This window comes from Hypanus sabinus, chromosome 9 (assembly GCF_030144855.1).
Source record: "Hypanus sabinus isolate sHypSab1 chromosome 9, sHypSab1.hap1, whole genome shotgun sequence".
NCBI lineage: Eukaryota > Metazoa > Chordata > Chondrichthyes > Myliobatiformes > Dasyatidae > Hypanus > Hypanus sabinus.
Window position 1 is genome coordinate 28,300,653 of NC_082714.1, and position 18,998 is coordinate 28,319,650.

An 18,998-nucleotide genomic window follows, 5' to 3' on the forward strand; every position below is an offset into this window, starting at 1 on the left:
TGGTTTAATTTCTTTTTATATCAGCAAGCATTGAAAATGAGGGATTGTAGTGGGTGGCTTGTGCTAATGAGTTATACTATTGTAGTACATTGGATTGGTTAGGTATGATTCCCAGAGAAACATTCACAGAAAACTGGCATCATTATGGGGTGGCGCAGTGGCAAAACTAATAGAGTTGTGTGGTGCTATCTGTGGAGAATTGGCACCTTTTTTGAATTTGGCTGTCTGTCTCCCCGGGTCCACCAGCTTTGTCCTTCTTCCAAAATCCTGGATGATTTTGAATTGCTGTAGTGCCATGGGTAAGCAGTAAAATGTAGGGAAAGTTTATGAGAATGTGGGGAGAATGCATGAGAAAGAAAATCAGAGGGCAAGTGGGATTGCTGTGAGGACTGGAATAGACTGAATAGACCAAAAGCCCTACTTAAGCAACTTGTCATTTTGGCAATTATTGCCTATTTTCTCTATGCAATGTGTTGCTGGCTCTCTGTTAAGCCAACAGCAAAAATATAACATAGTTCCTGCTTCCAAGACATGTACTGAGACAAAGTATCAAAAGTGGAGAGGATGTTTCCAATAGTGGGGGAGTCTGGGACCAGAGGGTGCAGTCTCAGAATATAAGGACAGAGATGAGGAGAAATTTCTTTAGCCAGAGAATGGTGAATCTGTGGAATTCATTTGCCACAGATGGCTGTGGAGGCCAAGTCATTGGGTATACTTAAAGCTGAGGTTGATAGGTTTTTGATTAATAAGGGTGTTAAAGATTACGGGGAGGAGGCAGGAGGACGGGGTTGAAAGGGTAATAATTCAGCCATGATGGAATGGCAGACCAGATTTATTGAGCCAAGTGGCCTAATCCTGTGGTCTTATGGTCTGAGTTTGAGAGTGCTGTTTGTTCTTTAGTTACCATGGTAACTGACTAACTCACTGGTATTCACTTGCTGGTTTCTCTGCTTCTTTTCCAGGATGTGCTTCTTTCTCACAAGCCGAAGGAGAAAAACCGGATTGACAGCAACAATGAAAATTCTGTCCCAAAAGACTTTGAAAATATTGATAACAGTAATTTTGGATCAAGAACACAAAGGCAGAAGCTGCAGTCAGATGGTAAAAGTAAAGCCGCGGTTGTGCAGAAGGCCAGGTATGAGCAGCAGGGCAAAGCCAAGGACCACTCACTGTTGGGTAAGAACACCAATGAAGTCCTTCCCCTGGGGAACCATAAGGCCAAAAATGCCAGCAATGCCCAGCTAAGCTACAAGACCGTGAGCCACTACAAAGGAGGGGTGATTGGAAAAACTTCTCATGAGCTGCACTATGAACAGGCTCCAAGATGTGAAATAACTGGCAAGGAAGCGTTGTCGGCCCTCTCCAGGGCTAAAAGCAAGCACTGCCGCCAGGAAATTGCTGAGCTCTACTGTCTTCATAAAGATGGAAAGTTAATGCCGGAAAAGGTACCACGCTTGTGTCCATTGGAGGGTAAGGATAACCAATTAGAGTCCGATTTATTGTAATGATGGAGCGGTAAGAAGTCTCTGCTCCTCCTTAATTCCTTTCATTGTAATTTTGACCCATTCCCGTTCTCTTCCAGATGACATACTGCATAATTCAGTTTCACCTTTAAGATATCAAGAGTAGAAAGCCAGTATCTTTCAAACTTAAAAAAAAACTCCAGGATTTTTTTTAAACTTTAGAGATAAAGAGAAAATAAATCTGACTGCATTTGAAATAAGACATAGAGCATAAAACATAGGACCAGAATTAGGCCATCTGGCCCATTGAGTCTGCTTCACCATTCAATCATGGCTGATCCTTATTTTCTATCTCTTCCTCAACCTCAGTTCCTGGCCTTCTCCCCATAACCTATGATGCCATGTCCAATCAGGAGCCTATCAACCTCTGCCCAATACACCCAACGACCCGTCCTCCACAGCTGCCCGTGGCAACAAATTCCATGAATTCACCTCCCTTTGGCTAAAGAAATTTCTCCACATCTCTGTTTTGAAAGGGCTCTCCTCTATCCTGAGGCTGTGCCCTCTTGTTCTAGACTCTCCCACCATGGGAAACATCCTTTCCACATCTACTCTGTCTACCTTTTCAACATTTGAAAAGTTTCAATGAGATCACCCTTCATCCTTCTGAATTCCAGCAAGTACAGACCCAGAGCCATCAAACGTTCCTCGTATGATAATCCTTTCCTTTCTGGAATCATCCTTATGAACCTCCTCTGGACCCTCTCCAATGCCACACATCTTTTCTAAGATGTTCACAGTACTCAAGGTGAGGCCTCACTAGTGCCTTATAAAGCCTCAGCATCACATCTTTGTTCTTATATTCTAGACCCCTTGAAATGAATGCTACATGGCATTTGCCTTCCTCAGCACCAACTCAACCTGCAAGTTAACCTTCAGGGTGTTCTGCACAAGGACTCCCAAGTACCTCTGCATCTCGGATTCCTGGATTTTCTCTCTTTTTAGAAAATAGTGCACACATTTATTTCTATTACTGAAGTACATGACCATACATTTTCCAACATTGTATTTCATTTGCTACATTCTTGCCCATTCTCCTAATCTGTCTAAGTCCTTCTGCATCCTATGTGTTTCCTCAACACTACCTGCCCCTCCACCAATCTTGTTATCATCCACAAACTTGGCAACAAAGCCATCTATTCTATCATCTAAAACATTGATATACAGCATAAAAAGAAGAGTTCCCAACACCGACCCCTGCAGAACACCACTAGTCACTGGCAGCCAACTGGGAAAGGATCCTTCTATTTCCACTTGCTGCCTCTTACCAATTAGCCAATGCGCTAAGCATGTTAGTAACTTTCCTGTAATACCATGGTCTCTTAACTTAGTAAGCAGCCTCATGTGTTGCACCTTGTCAAAGGCCTTCTGAAAGTCCAAATATACAACATCCACCACATCCCCTTTATCTATCTCACCTGTAATCTCCTCTAAGAATTCCAACAGGTTCATCAGGCAGGATTTTCCCTGAAAGAAACCATGCTATGTACTATCTTGTCCCATGTCACCAAGTCCGCCATCACCTTCTCCTTAACAATTGACTCTAAAGCCCTCCCAACCACTGACGTCAGGCTGCCTTCCACCTTTCTTAAAGAGTGGAGTAACATTTGCAATGTTCCAGTTCTCTGGCACCATGCCAGAGTCCAATGATTTTTGAAAGATCATTTCTAATGCCACCACAATCTACCTCCTTTAGAACCCTAGGGTGCAGTTCCGCTGGTCCGGGTGGCTTATGTACCTTTAGGTTTTTCAGCTTTTTGAGCACCTTCTCCCCTGTAACATTAGCTGCAGCTACTTCTCTTCCTTCACACACTACATTCTGTGAGAGTCTTCCACACTGAAGACTAACGCAAAGTACTCATTTAGTTCATGAGCCATCTCCTTGTCCCCCATTATTATTTCTCCTGCCTTATTTTCTAACGGCCCTACATGCACTCTCATTTCTCTTATATTTTTAACGTACTCGAAAACACTTCCACTATCTACTTTGGTATCAATTGGTAGATTGCTTTCATATTTCGTTTTTCACTTCTAATGATATTTTTAGTTGCTCTCTGTTGGTTTTTAAAAACTTCCCAATTCTCTATCTTCCCACAAATTTTTGCTTTATTGTATGCTCTTTCTTTTGCTTTTACAATAGCTTTGACTTCCCTTGTCAGCCGTGGTTGTACTTTTTACTGTTTTAAGTATTTCTTCATTTTGGAATACACATATCCTGCACCTTCCTCATTTTCCCCAGAAACACACACTATTGCTACTCTGCTGACATCCCTGCCAGCAGCTCCTTCCAATTTACTTTGGCCAACTGCTCTCTTGTACCACTGTAATTTCCCTTACTCCACTGAAATACTGCTACATCAGACTTTACTTTCTCCTTATCAAATTTCAAGTTGAACACAATCATATTGTGATTACTGATTCCTAAGGGTTCTTTTACCTCAAGCTCCCTAATCACCTCCAGTTCATTACATAACACCTAATTCAGTATTGCTGATGCTCGAGTAAGCTCAACGACAAACTGCTCTAAAAAGCTACCTCTTAAGCATTCAACAAACTTACTCCCATTGCCAACCTGATTTTCCCCAATCATCCTGCATGTTAAAATCTCTCATGACTACCATAACATTACACTTGACTCGCCTTTTCTATTTCCTATTGTAACCTGTGGTCCACCTCCCACCTATTGTTGGGAGGCTTGTACATAGCTGCCATCAACATCCCTTGCAGTTTCTTAACGCAACCCACAAGGGTTCACCATCCTAGGTCACATCTTTCTACTGATTTGATGCCATTCTTTATCAGCAAAGCCACACCACCCCCTCTGCCTAATCTTCCTATCTCTCCAATATAACATGTAACCTTGGACATTCAGCTCCCAATTACAGCCATCCTTCAGCCACAATTCAGTGATGGTCACAACATCATACCTGGCAAACTTTAATATTGTAACAAGATTATCCACCTTATTTCTTATACAATGCGCATTTAGATACAACACCTTGAGTACTGTATTTGCTATCCTTTCTGACTCTTCATTCCTAATGATTTGATACTCAGCCTGTTGGCTGCAACTAAGTCCCATCACCTGCCTGCCCTTCCTGACAATCTGACTGCACGCTATCTTTACTTTTTTACCATCCGTCCTTTCCTGAGTCCCTTCACTCCGGTTCCCACCCCACTGCCAAATTAGTTTAAGCACTCCCCAACAGCTCTAAGAAACCTGCCCGTGAGAATATTGCTCTCTGTCGGGTTCAGGTGCAACCCGTCACTTTTGAACAGGTCATACCTCCCCCAGAAGAGATCTCTATTATCCTAGAACCTGAAGCCCTGCCCCCTGCACCAGCTTCTCAGCCATGCATTTATCTGCCAGATCATCCTGTTTCTACCCTCGTGGCACAGGCAGCAATCCAGAAATTACTACCCGGGAGGTCCTGCTTCTCAGCTTTCTACCTAGCTCTCTAAATTCTCTTTTCAGGACCTCTCTGCTTTTCATTCCTATGTCAGTGGTACCAATATGTACCAAGACATCTGGCTGCTCCCCCTCCCTCTCCAAAATGTTGTGGACACAATCTGAGATGTTCCTGACCCTGGCATCTGGGAAGCAAGATACCATCCGGGTGTCCCTTTCACGTTCACAGAATCTCCTGTCTGTTCCCCTCCCCTATCACTACCACTTCCTTTTTCTCTCTCTCTTGAGATGATGGACTACTCAACTTCCAGTTGAATCTGAGAAGCATAGCACTTATACCTTGTGATATTAAAGTGTTATCCAGTTTCATTTTGGTAGCCGAATAAAACATTGGGTCTAATTGAAGTGTTTGATGGCGGAGAGGCCCCTAATTCTTCTATTTAACAAGGTAGGCTGATTTGAATGAATGTAAATTCACTTCCACGTTTCTGCCTTAGCCCAGTTAATAAGCTAAAAATATTCAAAAACTCCGATTCCATCATCCTTTGATGAAGAGTGGTTCAATGATTCATGAGCCTCTGAGAGAATAAATGTAATATACATTTGTCTTAAATGGGTAGCCATTACTTTTAAACAGTGACCCATAGTTCTAGCTTTCCCTACAAGAGGAATCATCCACACTTGTGCCTGCTCTGTCAAGACTGCTTGGGATATGATGGCTTCAATTTTGTTTTTCTCATGCTCCTAAACCCCTACTAAACATTTTCTCAAAACGACTCAGAGGTCAATTACCTTCCTCTTTCCCGCTTATTTCGCCTTTATGAGAAAATTTTAATTCAGGAAAAAATCAAGTCCTTGTATTTTATTATTTTTAATTATCTCTGCAAATCTCAGTGTTTTGTTTCAATAATTTGATTTCTAAAATTGTACAAAAATTTCTGAAGAGTTCTTGTACGTCTCTGTCAGAGACATTTGGAAATAGCCTGCATTGAGCTATTAAGAGCCAACAAGATGTTTGATGGGCAGGGGTTCAGTGGTACACGGCCTAAGATCTGGTGACTTCTGAGTACCTACTCTGGAGGTGTTTAGGGTCTGCAGACTGTGGAGCATTTTGTATGCAGGAAGAGTAATTGTGGGTGGTAGGCACTACAGGCAGCTAGACTGAGGAGGAGGCTGAGCCCAGAACAAAGGCACTCATTAATCTTCCTACCTCAAAATGCAGTGATATCTTCTGGGATATTGTTAGACCTGTAGCAATTACTCCACCAATGGCATTAAAGCATGGTTGAACAAAATAATTATTAATTTTTCTCGGAAGCTTGGCCCCGTTTGTTTCAAGCACCGCTACCAAATAAGTTGAACGAGCAGACAAGAGTGATGTGATAAAACCTGTGTATTGAACAGAGCGTAGGTTATATGTGTTATCACCTGGGAGATCAGAGGAGGTCCCAGAATGGTGTATGCCAAGAATTAATTTGAAATGTGCCCAGTTATTAATGCTTGCATTGGCTATTTATTTCAAGCCGACATGGAAAAACTTGAGTAAGTAAAAGCAGCTGATGCTTCAATCAACATATGTCCCCTGGTCCGGCTCAGCAGAGGTTGAGGTGTTTGATCGAACTGGGATTTGTTACTGGCTGCCTCACCATTGTTAGCAGAACCTCTTCAATTGGGACGGGGGGGGGAGGGGGGGTAGGGGGGAAGTAAAAGCACTTTTTGTAATGTTTGAGTCAGCAGAAATAAAAAGCAGAGCTGGCAATTAGCCTTCTGAAAATAAATTCCAAATTCATTCTGTCATCAAAAACACTAAGAAGTGAGGTGGTAATCACCCACCAGGAAACTGAGACACTCAAAAATATCAAATAGTTCTTGCTCCTTAGCCCATTATGAGTCACTCAGCACGTTCTGTGCTTGATCGAGCACCTTGGTGTGTATTCTATGTAACAGGTAATTCCTGATTTAACTTTCATGCCAAGACTCTGTAGGTGGCAAATCTCCAACTGTTCAGGATTAATACTGCTGGATAGATGTGTGGTGTTTCATATTCTAGCACATTGCTGCACATGATCTTAGTGGGTTGCATTGTTGGAAGTGCTGTCTGCCAGGGGGTGTCACGATAGTATAGCAGTCAGCATAATGCTTTACAGTGCCAGTGTCCCAGGTTCGATTCCCATCGCTGTCTGTAAGGAGCTTAGACATTCTCCTCGTGACTGTCTGGGTTTTCTCCAGGTGATCCAGTTTCCTCCCTCATTCCAAAGATGTATCGGTTTGTAAAATAATCGGTCACATGGGTGTAATTGGGTAGCGTGGGCTCTTTGGGCTGGAAGGGGCTATTAGCATGCTGTATCTGTAAATTGAAGCGTTAATCTAAATCCACATTCCTCAACTCCGCATTCCCCACTCTACTCTAAAGGACCCCGTGGCTGTTCTATATTCAAGATACTTTGGGATACTTCGAGGTTATTCTTCACTTTTGGCATAGTAAGCAAGTACTTTTTCATGGAGCATTTTGAAATCCTTGTCTTCAATAAGTTCTCACTTGATGAGGGAGGAAAGGACATCCCAATGCAGCACAATATTTTCTGCTCCCACCTTGTGCCTCCACCCTGAAATTGCCTGACCCTCAACCTGCCTCTTCAGTACATGATTGCAACACGACTGTATGTGAGTGAAGTATTCCAAACAATTCCAGCCTCAGATATGTGCACTTGGATTTGGCCTCGGGCACAAAATTGTTCCACTATTGGTGGCCATATTGACAACCGCCTAGAACCTTAACATTGCAATTTTGTTCCTTCATCAAACTTAAGCTTTCTGATGAAGCTTTCCCTAATCTACACTAAATATCTCCTTCTGAGAATCAGTGATGGACTTTCTTTCTGTGAAGAAGCTTGGAATGCAGGTAGTGACAATTGGACAGTGACATGGACTCCTACTCTTTTCTTTTGACATTTTTTGCTCTTTGCTCTTGCTTAGAGATAACCTGCCTTCCATCCCAGTAAACCTTCTCTTGCTGAAGGATTATCTTTAAACAATTATGTAAAACATGGATTGAAACTCAATCATTTCATTTGCTCCTAGTCTACCAACAAGGTCTTGCATTCAGGATTGCCTAAGGTTGTGATAAGGCAGAAAAAGATCCCAGATGGCACAGACTTCTGCATTATACATTACATAGTACTGCCAATATATAGAACTACATATCCTCTAATTTATCTTGTGTGGATTTAATATGGCAGGAAATCTGTTTTAAGTATGCAACAGTTTGACAATGCATTTAATAAATGATGCTATTCATACAAGAAAATATTCACAGTACAAATGTTTTTACTTTAGCAAAGATAGTTTTAGCACAATGCAAAGCATGTCTTAAACCAGTTCTCATTTGATAAAGCTCTGCATCAAGTCACAAATGCCATTAAATCATGAAAATGTCATTTTACAAATGGAAATGCATTAGAGTATTTGCATTTAAATAGGAAAAACGTGGAAAGAAATTAAACAACTGAAAGATCCAAGAAAAGGCTTAAAAGGGGGCAATTATCACCTGGATTGAACATTCGAAATGTATCATTGTCACGTTTATTTCTGGGTGTATAGATATTAATTGAGCAAGATGTAATAATTTCTATATTATTTTTGACTTGCTTTCAATTTGAAGACTTTAAAGATCTTCTTATACAGTATATGTCAAGGCATTGTTTAATTTCTTGTGAAGCCATTCACTTATAACATTTAAGCCATAAGCCTTGTAGAAATCATGAATTAAATTAGGATTGCAATATAGTCATAAGAATGGAAATTTTGGTTTGGAGATGGTAGTTTTAGTGCAGATCAAGCAATTGAAGTTTAGTCTAGCTAGCAGTCATTGTCACCTAAGGCCACACTAAGCTTGTGGTTAACAAAATGGACTCACTAACACGTGTAATCTTAGCAATCGAGCACAGTATGTGAATTTATAGCAGATAAAGCATGCTTATTGTTTGGTAGTGAGGGTTCCCTTTGCTATCTGATTGATATAAATGTGTTATAAAAGGGACTTAATACATCTGTACTCTAATGAACATTTCTTCTAATGTTATTGAACATTAACATTTCTTCTGCTTAATTCCAGGATGCAAATTATAGACCTGCTCTCTTTAAAAGCCAATCAAATGTTAGATCATGCTTTGCACGTCTGAAGTTTAGGATGGGATTCTGATGTTTTACTGATTGTGATATCACAAACACAAGAAAATCTGCAGGTGTTGGAAATCCAAAGCAACACACACAAAGCACATCTTTCCTTCCCCATCCCACCATACTTTTTGCTTTCCACAGGATTGCTCTCTACGCGACTCCCTTATCCGCTCGCCCCTCACCACTGATCTTCCTCCTGGTACTTAACCTTGCAAGCAGAACAAGTGCCACACCTGCCCCTACACCTGTTCCCTCACTACCATTCAAGGCCTCAAACTGTCCTACACCTGTTCCCTCACCACCATTCAAGGCTTCAAACTGTTCTACACCTGTTCCGTTACGACCATTCAAGGCCTTAAACTGTCCTTCCAGGTGAAGTGACATTTCACCTCAGGGTGTGTTGGGGTCATCTACTGTATCTGGTGCTCCCGGTGTGGTCTCCTGTATATCAGTGAGCCCCAGTGTACCCCAGTGTAGATTGGGACACTGCTTCAGTGAACACCTTCACTCCATCCCCCACAAAAAGCAGGATCTCCCACTGGCCACCCATTTCAATTCTTCTTCCCATTCCTATTCGGACAAGCCATTCCACAGCCTCCTCTATCACTGCAAGGAGGCTACACTGTGGTAGGAGGAGCACCGCCTTCTGTTCCATCTGGGTAGCCTTTAACCTGTTGGCACAAACATTGATTTCTCGAACTACCGGTATTTGCAGCTCCTCTTCTCCTTCGCCATTCCCCAGTCCTGATTCCCTCTCTCACCTTATCTCCTTACCTGCCCGTCTCCTCCCTCTGGTGCTGCTCCCCCTTCTCTTTCTTCCATGGCCTTCTGTCCTCTTCTATCAGTTCTGCCCATCTCCAGCCCTTTATCTCTTTAACCAATCAACTTCCCAGCTCTTTACTTCCCCCTCCCCCTCTCCCAGTTTCACCTAACAGCCACAACCTTGTACTTCTTGCTCTGACTACCCCTCTTCCTTTCCAGTCCTGATGGCTCTCAGCCAGAAACATTGACTATTCAGTCTTTTCTGTAGATGCTGCCTGACCTGCTGAGTTCATCCGGCATGTTGTGTTGGTTCCTAATTGTGGGATCTCTTCGCCCTTTTCTCGTATCAAAACATTTGATGCTGAAAATCTTTATATGAATAAATAATTTTTTACGTATAATGAATGTTCTGTACTCTGTCAGTGTTTAGACTCAACTGAATTCATCTTTATGTATAATATAAATATAAAATTTCATTCAATATAACAATTAGAATTTGGGAATGTGAGATTAAATTTAAAAATGGAAGATATAAAAATGTCCATGTCTGGGTTCTGATCTTTGGTAATCTTTCCAGCTGTGAAAAACATAATAAGTTGCAAATATGTATATCGAACGTGAGGCCTCCTTGTTCTGCATCAACACACCGTTCCATTTTCCCTCTCTTTCCTGGTTGTTGGACTTGAGTTGGGCTCGAAAGGGCCAGATTCAGGTTTCAGCAGCAGAGCCAATCCAGGGGCTTGGGTTTGATCCTAACTTTGGGTGTTGTTTATATGGACTTTGCATGTTGCCCCTGTCGATTTCTCCACAGTGCTCCTATCGCCTTCCTCATCCCTACTGTACTAGTTACTTGAGAGGCAGAAGGATCAGGATGGACTTGATAAGTACATGTGAGAGACTAGGTTGCAGGGAGGGAATAGGGCTGATGGGATTGTTCTCTGCGAGCCAGCATGGAACCGATATAACAAATGCCACCTCGTTATGATCTTGCACTTTATTGCTGACCTGCACTGCACTTTCTCTGTAGCTCTTGCACTTTATTCTACATTGTTATTGTTTTCCCTTGTTCTACTTCCATGCACCGTGTAAAAATTTGATCTGCATGAACAATACGAAAGACAAGCTTTTCACTGTATCTTGTTTCATGTGATAATAATAAACTCATACCCATACCTGTATTGTAGCAAGTAAGTGAGGCTGGTCATAGAACAATACTGCATGGATACAGGCCCTTTTGAGGCCATGCTGATCACAGTGCCCGCCCAGCTAGTCCAATATTCCTGCATTTGGTGTTTTCTACCTGAGCACTAAGGTGATTGACTGATTAAGCAGGAAGCCAGCACTAGTTGGGAACACTCAACAAGACATTGTGAGGATGAAGGGATAATAAACGTTGAGTTTGGAGGGCTGTTATTACTGAAAACAGTACAGTCCCTTCAGCCTACAATATCGAGCCAACCTACTCCCAATGGAATATTTTCAATACTGGATCTCTCTTGAAGAGAATTAAGGGGATTTTGAACAAACAATTTAGCTTCTGCATGCTCTTACCGCATGTTTTCCTTTTCTTCAGGGTTAGGGTGTCCCCATCAGTAGCCGAGTCCGCTTCTTCCCCCTTCCCACTAATCCATAAAAAATGCATAAGCTAGTTTTTCTCACATCTCTTCAAGGTTGACAGTACCAGAGGGACTAACAATCTGGATGAGTTTACAGGGCAGAATTTGATAGTTTTTAGAAGTAATAACAGTCAGAAATCTACAGTTGTCAATTAACCGCAGTCAACACAGGCAATCAACACATTGCTCAGAAACATTAAAAAATCATTAAAAAATTGTTACAAATTTTAACACAATTAAGAATAACACATAAAAGCAATTAAAAATCAAAAATAAAAAGATTTAACTGAACAATTTAAAAACTGTAAATTTTTAGTAGTATTGTTCAACAGTGCAATTAAAACTGCAATTAACTCGAGATTATTTTTTCCCCTCAATGGTTACAGAACCCAACTGTCAAGCAAGTGGAGGGTGGTGGTTGACTGCAGAGGCATCAAAGTAAGCTGGTGAAATGAGAAGCCAGCTGAAAAAAATTAAATGTTACGTAGAGTGTAAAGTGATGCAGCTTGAAAGCAGGAATGAGAAGTGCAGAAATGGACACATGGTCCAGGAACTAGGTGACCAAGGAACGTATGTGAAATCTTTGAAGCTGGCAGGAAGTTAATCAGACTGCAGCAAAAGCAAATTAAGTCCTAGCCTTAAAAACATTGGTATTAATTACTAAAACAATGCAAAGCCTTTGGAAATTATTAATTAGTTTTCTGTTGTATTTACTGTCTTGTTAGATTGGATACATTTTGGACAATATGCTGAAAATTTGGAATAGATAGGAAGGAGATTTCCTAGACTGGTAACCAGAGGGTTGGGGTTAGTTGTAAGGGAAGACTGGGAAGCAGAATAAGTTGAGAGATTTAATAGATTCAAAATGCTGAAGATTGTTGATAGAGGATTGTTGGCACATGAATAGTATAAGAACCAGAGGAAGACGAGAAATAGTTTTACATAGTGAGATCCAGAATGTGCTGCCTTTAAGGGTGGCTTTTCTTTGAAAAGAAAATAAATTGTGTTGAAAAGGAAACATTTACAGGGCTGTGGACAAGAAATAAAAGTTTGCACAGTCACAGTGGGCTATCTGGTCTTCTAATTCTGAGAAATAGAGCCAAGCCATAAGATTAAACCTGAACAAATGAACTCCTGTCAATGTAGCTTCATTCACAGCCTTGGGGCATCCCAAAAAGCTTTGGAAGCTAATGAAATAAATTTAAACTGTAGTCACATTTATAATGTAAGGAAATACAGTTTCACAGACATCAGAGGAATAATGGTGAAGTTATCTAATTTAGTATCGTGGGTGATAGAGACCATAGAACACTTTGACTGTGTGACTCTTTAAACATTAGCCAACACATCAGGGGAATTCCCCAGCTGCCACATATTGCACTAAAGTGGCAACCCTGTTTATTAACGAATCTGGTCAGCTTGACCTGATGGTAATTAATCCAATAGTGACACCTCATTCAGTGGCTTCTTGATCATGATGTGAATTTATTACTATCTAGGTCTTTGCTTCAACCCTTAAGTGCACGTGTTGTTTGGGTTGAGCATAAAATTAAACAGTAAATGGGTTGTTTTCCAAGATTAAGTATTTCCACCTTTTAGCCCATTTGCAATGCCAGGCTAATCCTGAGCATTGGCGCTGAAGGTTCTGTGGAATCACAGTAAATCACTAGGGTAAAGATTCATTCTAATATATTGAGCACACATGTCTGCTCCTTTCTGTCACTAACAGTGGCCAGAATTCAGCAGAAATCTCTTAAGGATGCCTCCAGCAGGATTTAGGAAAGCAAACCGACTGAGTATTTTACGTGTAATCTTTGCCCTGCTTTATTGTTAGTTATTGCTTTGTTTAAAAATCTAAATGCATTTCAGTCAGAGTTGCAAACTATAGGAAGTATAATTTCTGATGATACTCCTCTAATTAAAATAAATTGCTCAGCTTTACTATCCCATCACAGGGTTACATCCAAATATTTGCTTTATGCTTAACCCATTTCAGTTTTAAAGAAGACAATCCAGTGTTATTTCCAAGTATTTGACGTTTTTGGAGGTGCTAAGATGTCTTAAGTCTTTTGATCTTTGTCTGTTGACTGAGTAATTTCCTATATGCATGTGATCCAGTGAAGGTACATTGACGTTTATGAAACTTGTCAGCAGGGACTATGTTTGGATAAATATTCCAAATGTCAATTGATTGAACAAAGTGAATTACATTCCCCATTTAGAGATAGCTACTAACCTTTAACACAATGTTTTGCAGCAAAATGATTGTTTCACTGGGTTTCATGTTTCTATTAAAGTGTACATCCAATACAAATAAAAGTTTTGTATTATTCTGTACATTAAATGGTCTTGCTGCTCTCACTAAAGATTGGAAAGGCAATTACATAACTAAATCAGCAAGGATGAAGGTAAACCTTTCCATCAGACTGGTGGTGACTGGTGAAAAAGCTTCAGTTTCTTAATCTGATTTCCTTTCTAACCAATGGAAGTAAGTAAGTGTGAGAAGCTGCTGCTGTTCATTCCTATTTGAAAACTGAAACTTCACCCTTGAGAGAAATTTTTATAGCCACCCAACCATTACTGCAAATGGACAGAAAGTCTAACATTGCTGCAAGAAATGTTAAGGAAGGCAATTTCTTTCATTAGCTCTTAAAATTGAAGAGTTGTTATTTGACCCTTCATCTGGCATCAAAATATCCTGGGGGATATTCCCACAGTTCCTGCTCAGGGTGCACTGAACATTCACTTCACCAGCATCTTTAATGAATACTGTTTAACATGAGGTTGTGGTGTTCACAGGTCAGCTTTGCTGTGGGTTTGACAGCTGTCAGCTTTAATTCTCTGTTGTTTCAGAGATCACTTGGGAGTTCTTCTATTTGCCTGCCATGGGTGACCTGTAATTACTTGCCACTCCTCAGTAGCAAAACTGAACACAATGATGTGGCTTTCACTCCAACGTCCATTTTGCTGGCTGAATCAGGCTATGCAACCCAATCTGTCTTGGATGTCCATTTGATATCTTTTTATCCTCTTTTAAAAGCATCCTCACAGCTTTATGATCATCTTATTGAGTCTCACTTGTCTAAGCTTAAAACTCGGTGCCTAAACATTGTCAAGTGCTTTGAAATGCACACTACTGCAGCTGAGGCCTACTGCAGGTTTTCTTGGATCACTGGGGGATTGTGCAACTTGTAAATTGTGTGCCTAGAGGCCTCAAAGGCCAGAGTTTAGAACTTAGGGTAACTGCACAGTTTCAGAAAGGAAGAACCCTGCCAGTAACTCTTTCAACATTTAGTCTCATGAGGAATTATTGCTTTCAGGATTGGCTGTCAGGTGGGAATACTGAACTACTGGCGATGGGTCAAATGAGAAAAGGCACTGCATGTTTTCAGCAAAGGATCAGGCATATTGTTAAAGGTGAATATTTGGTGGAAGTAGCATTGCAATTTGCCTATCACCACAATAGGTCAACAGCAGATGCAACCTCAATGACTCTTCACATGGCCTTAGAACACCTGGCCAACACAAGCACCTATGTCGGGATACTGTTCATCGAATATAGCTCAGTATTTAATATCATCATTCCCACAATCCTGAATGAGAAGTTACAGAACCTGGGTCTCTGTACCTCCCTCTGCAATTGGACCCTCGACTTTCTAACCAGAAAGCCACAATCTGAGCAGATTGGTGATAACATCTCCTCCTTGCTGACAATCAACACTGGCGTACCTCAGGGGTGTGTGCTTAGTTCACTGCTCTACTCTGTCTATTCTGTACTCAGGACTGTGTGGCTAGGCATAGCTCAAGTACCATCTATAAATTTGCTGATGATACAACCATTGTTGGTATGATGTCAGATGGAGGCGAGAGGGCGTATAGGATAAGATATGCCAACTAGTGGAGGGATGCCGCAGCAACAACCTTGCACTGAACGTCAGTAAGTTGAAGGAGCTGATTGTGGACTTAAGGAAGGGTAAGATGAAGGAACACATACCGATCCTCATAGGGGAATCAGAAGTGGAGAGAGTGATCAGCTTCAAGTTCTTGGGTGTCAAGATCTCTGAGGACCTAACCTGGTCCCAACACCTCGATGCAGTTATAAAGAAGGTATGACAGTGACTATACTTCAGTAGGGGTTTGAAGAGATTTGGTAAGTCACCAAATATACTCAAAAACTTCTGTAGATGTACTGTGGAGAGCATTCTGACAGGCTGTATCACAGTCTGGTATGGAGGTTCTACTGCACAGGATGGAAAGAAGCTGCAGAGGGTTGTAAATTTAATTGGCTCCATCTTGGCTACTAACCTACAAAATACCCAGGACACCTTCAAGGAGCGGTGTCTCAGAAAGGCAGCGGCCATTATTAAGGAGGTCCAGCACCCAGGCATACCCTTTTCTCACTGTTACCATCAGGTAGGAGGTACAGAAGCCTGAAGACACACACTCAGTGATTCAGGAACAGCTTCTTCCCCTCTGCCATCTAATTCCTAAATGGATGTTGAACATGTGGACACTACCTCACATTTTTAATATATATTATTTTTAGTTTTTGGTTTGCACAATTTTTAATCTATTCAATATACATATACTGTAATTGATTTATTTGTTTATTATTCTTTTTCTTCTGTATTATGTATTCCATTGAACTGCTGCTGCTAAGTTAACAAATTTTACGACACAGGCCAGGAATAGTAAATCTGATTCTGATTCTGATCAGTACGCCCTCTCTTGCTGCTACCCACTTTCCTAACAAAGAAAGAAGATGCCTTTAGGAGACTATCCAGAGACATCTGAGAAGGTTCTGTGCTGTCTTTAAGGGCAGGCTCTGTAAAGGCTGATTTATACTTGTGCGTCGCATTGGCGCTGTAGGTAACGCATACCCTATGCCGTACCCAATGCTGTAGTGTGACGAGCACCTCCCCAGAAAAGTTACTCACGTGTTGCAGTGACGCAGACTGCAACAACTGTGATTGGTCCGCTTGGTAGCATTGCATTTCCTCCTACGCATTTCCGGTTGCTTCTTCTCCGCCATGCCTGTAGGTTGTGTGTACGCCGATGTGAAATAGATGAACCAAATCGTCAAATCTACCCGCCAACATGCGAAAATATTTGAAATGCATTTCCTTGTCCATGTCTCTCACGAAGAAACCCCACCGCCAACTAGCATTTTTGCGCACACCAACGCATGCTCGCTACGGCGTAGAGCGACGCAGAAGTGAAAATCAGAGCTACAGTGTAGGCTGTGGTGTAGCCCCTATGCACAAGTATAAATCAGCCTTAATAGTGGCTCAAGTAATCTGTACCTTTAAATTATGACCAAGTTGGCTTCCTTTTAATCAAGTCCAAATGCCTGTTTTTCTCATTGAGTATGTGCTCTCTCAATATTACAGCAGCAATTTCAAACCATCATTGCATTATGTAAAGTGGCCAGGGTTCTGTTTAACCATTCTCGTGCAGAAAGGTTATTGCTTAATGTTGTTATCTTTATACGTAAACGATCTGCGCTACACTTTTGAATTTCTGCGCCATCGCCTTTGCAAGTTGCAAGACTAATAGGTCCAGCATGGAGTCAGAATTATGTCAGTTGTGTGATTGAAGTCGCCCTACACTGGAACCGCAATCATGGAACTCATTAAAGAATGAAAGGATCTGCTTCCCACATTTAGATGCATTAGAAATGTGCTAAACTGTCCTTTAGAAAGCAAGCACTTCATAATAGGTTAGCAAGAAGAATTTCAACCTTGGATTTGAAATTCATCTGCACGCTGCTGATGTATGTGTATGAGTCCAGAATTTGTCAGCACACTGAGTCTAGGCTGGTAATTCTTCAAGGGCAATATGCTGTCAATAGCAGCTCATGCACGTCAGTGGCATTGCTCAGACCTGCTGGCAGACTGCTTCAATGGCTTCAGAGTCTCATCACCTAGGAGTTCCAGCTTCAAAGTGAACAAGCAGAATTGGAAAAGAAGTAATCATATCCTTTCCAGATTGTTTATCTTACCCTATTAAGCATTTCGATGTTTTCCGCATTCCTGGCCTAGCTCAAGCTTTGCAGACAAATGTCCGAATGAAATTTTTGGGAAAGCCTTGGAACACCACTAAACAAAGGTAGAATGTAGCGAAGGTTTACCTTCACGCCCTTGCACCAGGAAAAGCAGAGCCAAGTCAGAGGAATCGGGATGACACCTTGCTTTCTGGTCCCAGGTCCAAAATTTATTTCTTCAAGAGCTAAAGTTTTAAGTTTGAAACAGAATCAGGGTTATTATTACTGGCATATGTCATGAAATTTTTTTTTGCAGCAACAGAACAGTGAAATACATAACAGTACAATAAATTACAATAATAAATATATATAAAAAGTAATTCATGCAAAAAGAAAGCAAAAATAGTGAGGTGGTGTCCATTGTCCTTCCAGAAATCTGATAGTGGAGGAGAAGCAGCTGTTTCTAATATGTTGAGTGTATATCTTCAGGTTCCTGTACCTCCTCCTTGACGGTAGTAATGAGGAGAGAGCATGTTCTGGGTGGCAGAGTTCCTTAATGAAGGATGTGGCCTTTTTGAGGCATTGCCTTTTGAAGTTATCCTGGATGGTGGGGAGGCTAGTGCCCATGATGGAGCTGGCTGAGTTTACAACCCACCATAGATTTTCCCAATCCTGTGCAGTGGCCCCTCTGTACCAGATGGTGATGCAACCAGTTAGAATGGTAGGTGTTAGTTAACATCTAACATTCACAACTGACGCTAGAGAGATAGAGGAACATATTCTAAGACTAGTGCAGCTAAAGATGCTGAGAGGCATTCAGTCTCTATTTACAATAAGAAGTACCTTGTTTCTGTATTCTGAGGGGTATTGACTGGTTTGCTATGTCAATACCCCTAACTCTAATATGTTTCCATTGACTTTTGGAGAATCAAAATTGATGAAATATTGAGCAACTTAACAAAATTATCAGGGAAAACTTTATATTGGAGCCAACACTGCAAGGCAAACAGCATCATTCTATTTTAATAAATATTCCTATAACATTTAATAAGTTTGTCTCTAGGCAAACAGAAACATAATGACATTTATTTATAATATTGTAAATAAATTCATGTTTTCCCCTTGCATGCTTATAAAATATTCTGTATTTAGAATCAATGCTGGTAATGACAATAGATTATGAAGTCAGATTTAAGTAAGCCTGCAGATCAATCTTGCTATTCTATGTTAATATTTGATGTATATATTCAAGATGTCTATTAATATGAAAGCCTTTTCTGTTGTTACTTGCAGAATTCTGTTACAATTGAATTTACACAATTGAGGCATTGGACAAGTGGTTCCTTTCTGAGTATGAACAGTTTAATCATGCAGTTCTGTGCTGCTAAGAATAGGGAAGGGCTAATCTGGATCACTGAAACCATGGTTAACCATGTGGTTGTCGCATTAACAAACGGGCTGAATTTAACATTATGGGATTAACCCTTTTTCAGTGATGGTCAAATGCAAATTTCAGTCCTGAACTA

The 18,998-nt window shown here is 41.0% G+C and overlaps 1 protein-coding gene across 1 annotated transcript in view; it reads left to right on the forward strand.

The window, feature by feature from the left end:
- The window catches only part of xylt1 (xylosyltransferase I), a 260,639-nt gene that overhangs the window by 114,857 nt on the left and 126,784 nt on the right, over positions 1 to 18,998 (forward strand). Inside the window, exon 2 of the mRNA XM_059979376.1 lies at positions 963 to 1,470. Coding sequence (XP_059835359.1) covers positions 963 to 1,470 — 508 coding nt within the window. The remainder of the gene's footprint in view (positions 1 to 962; positions 1,471 to 18,998) is intronic.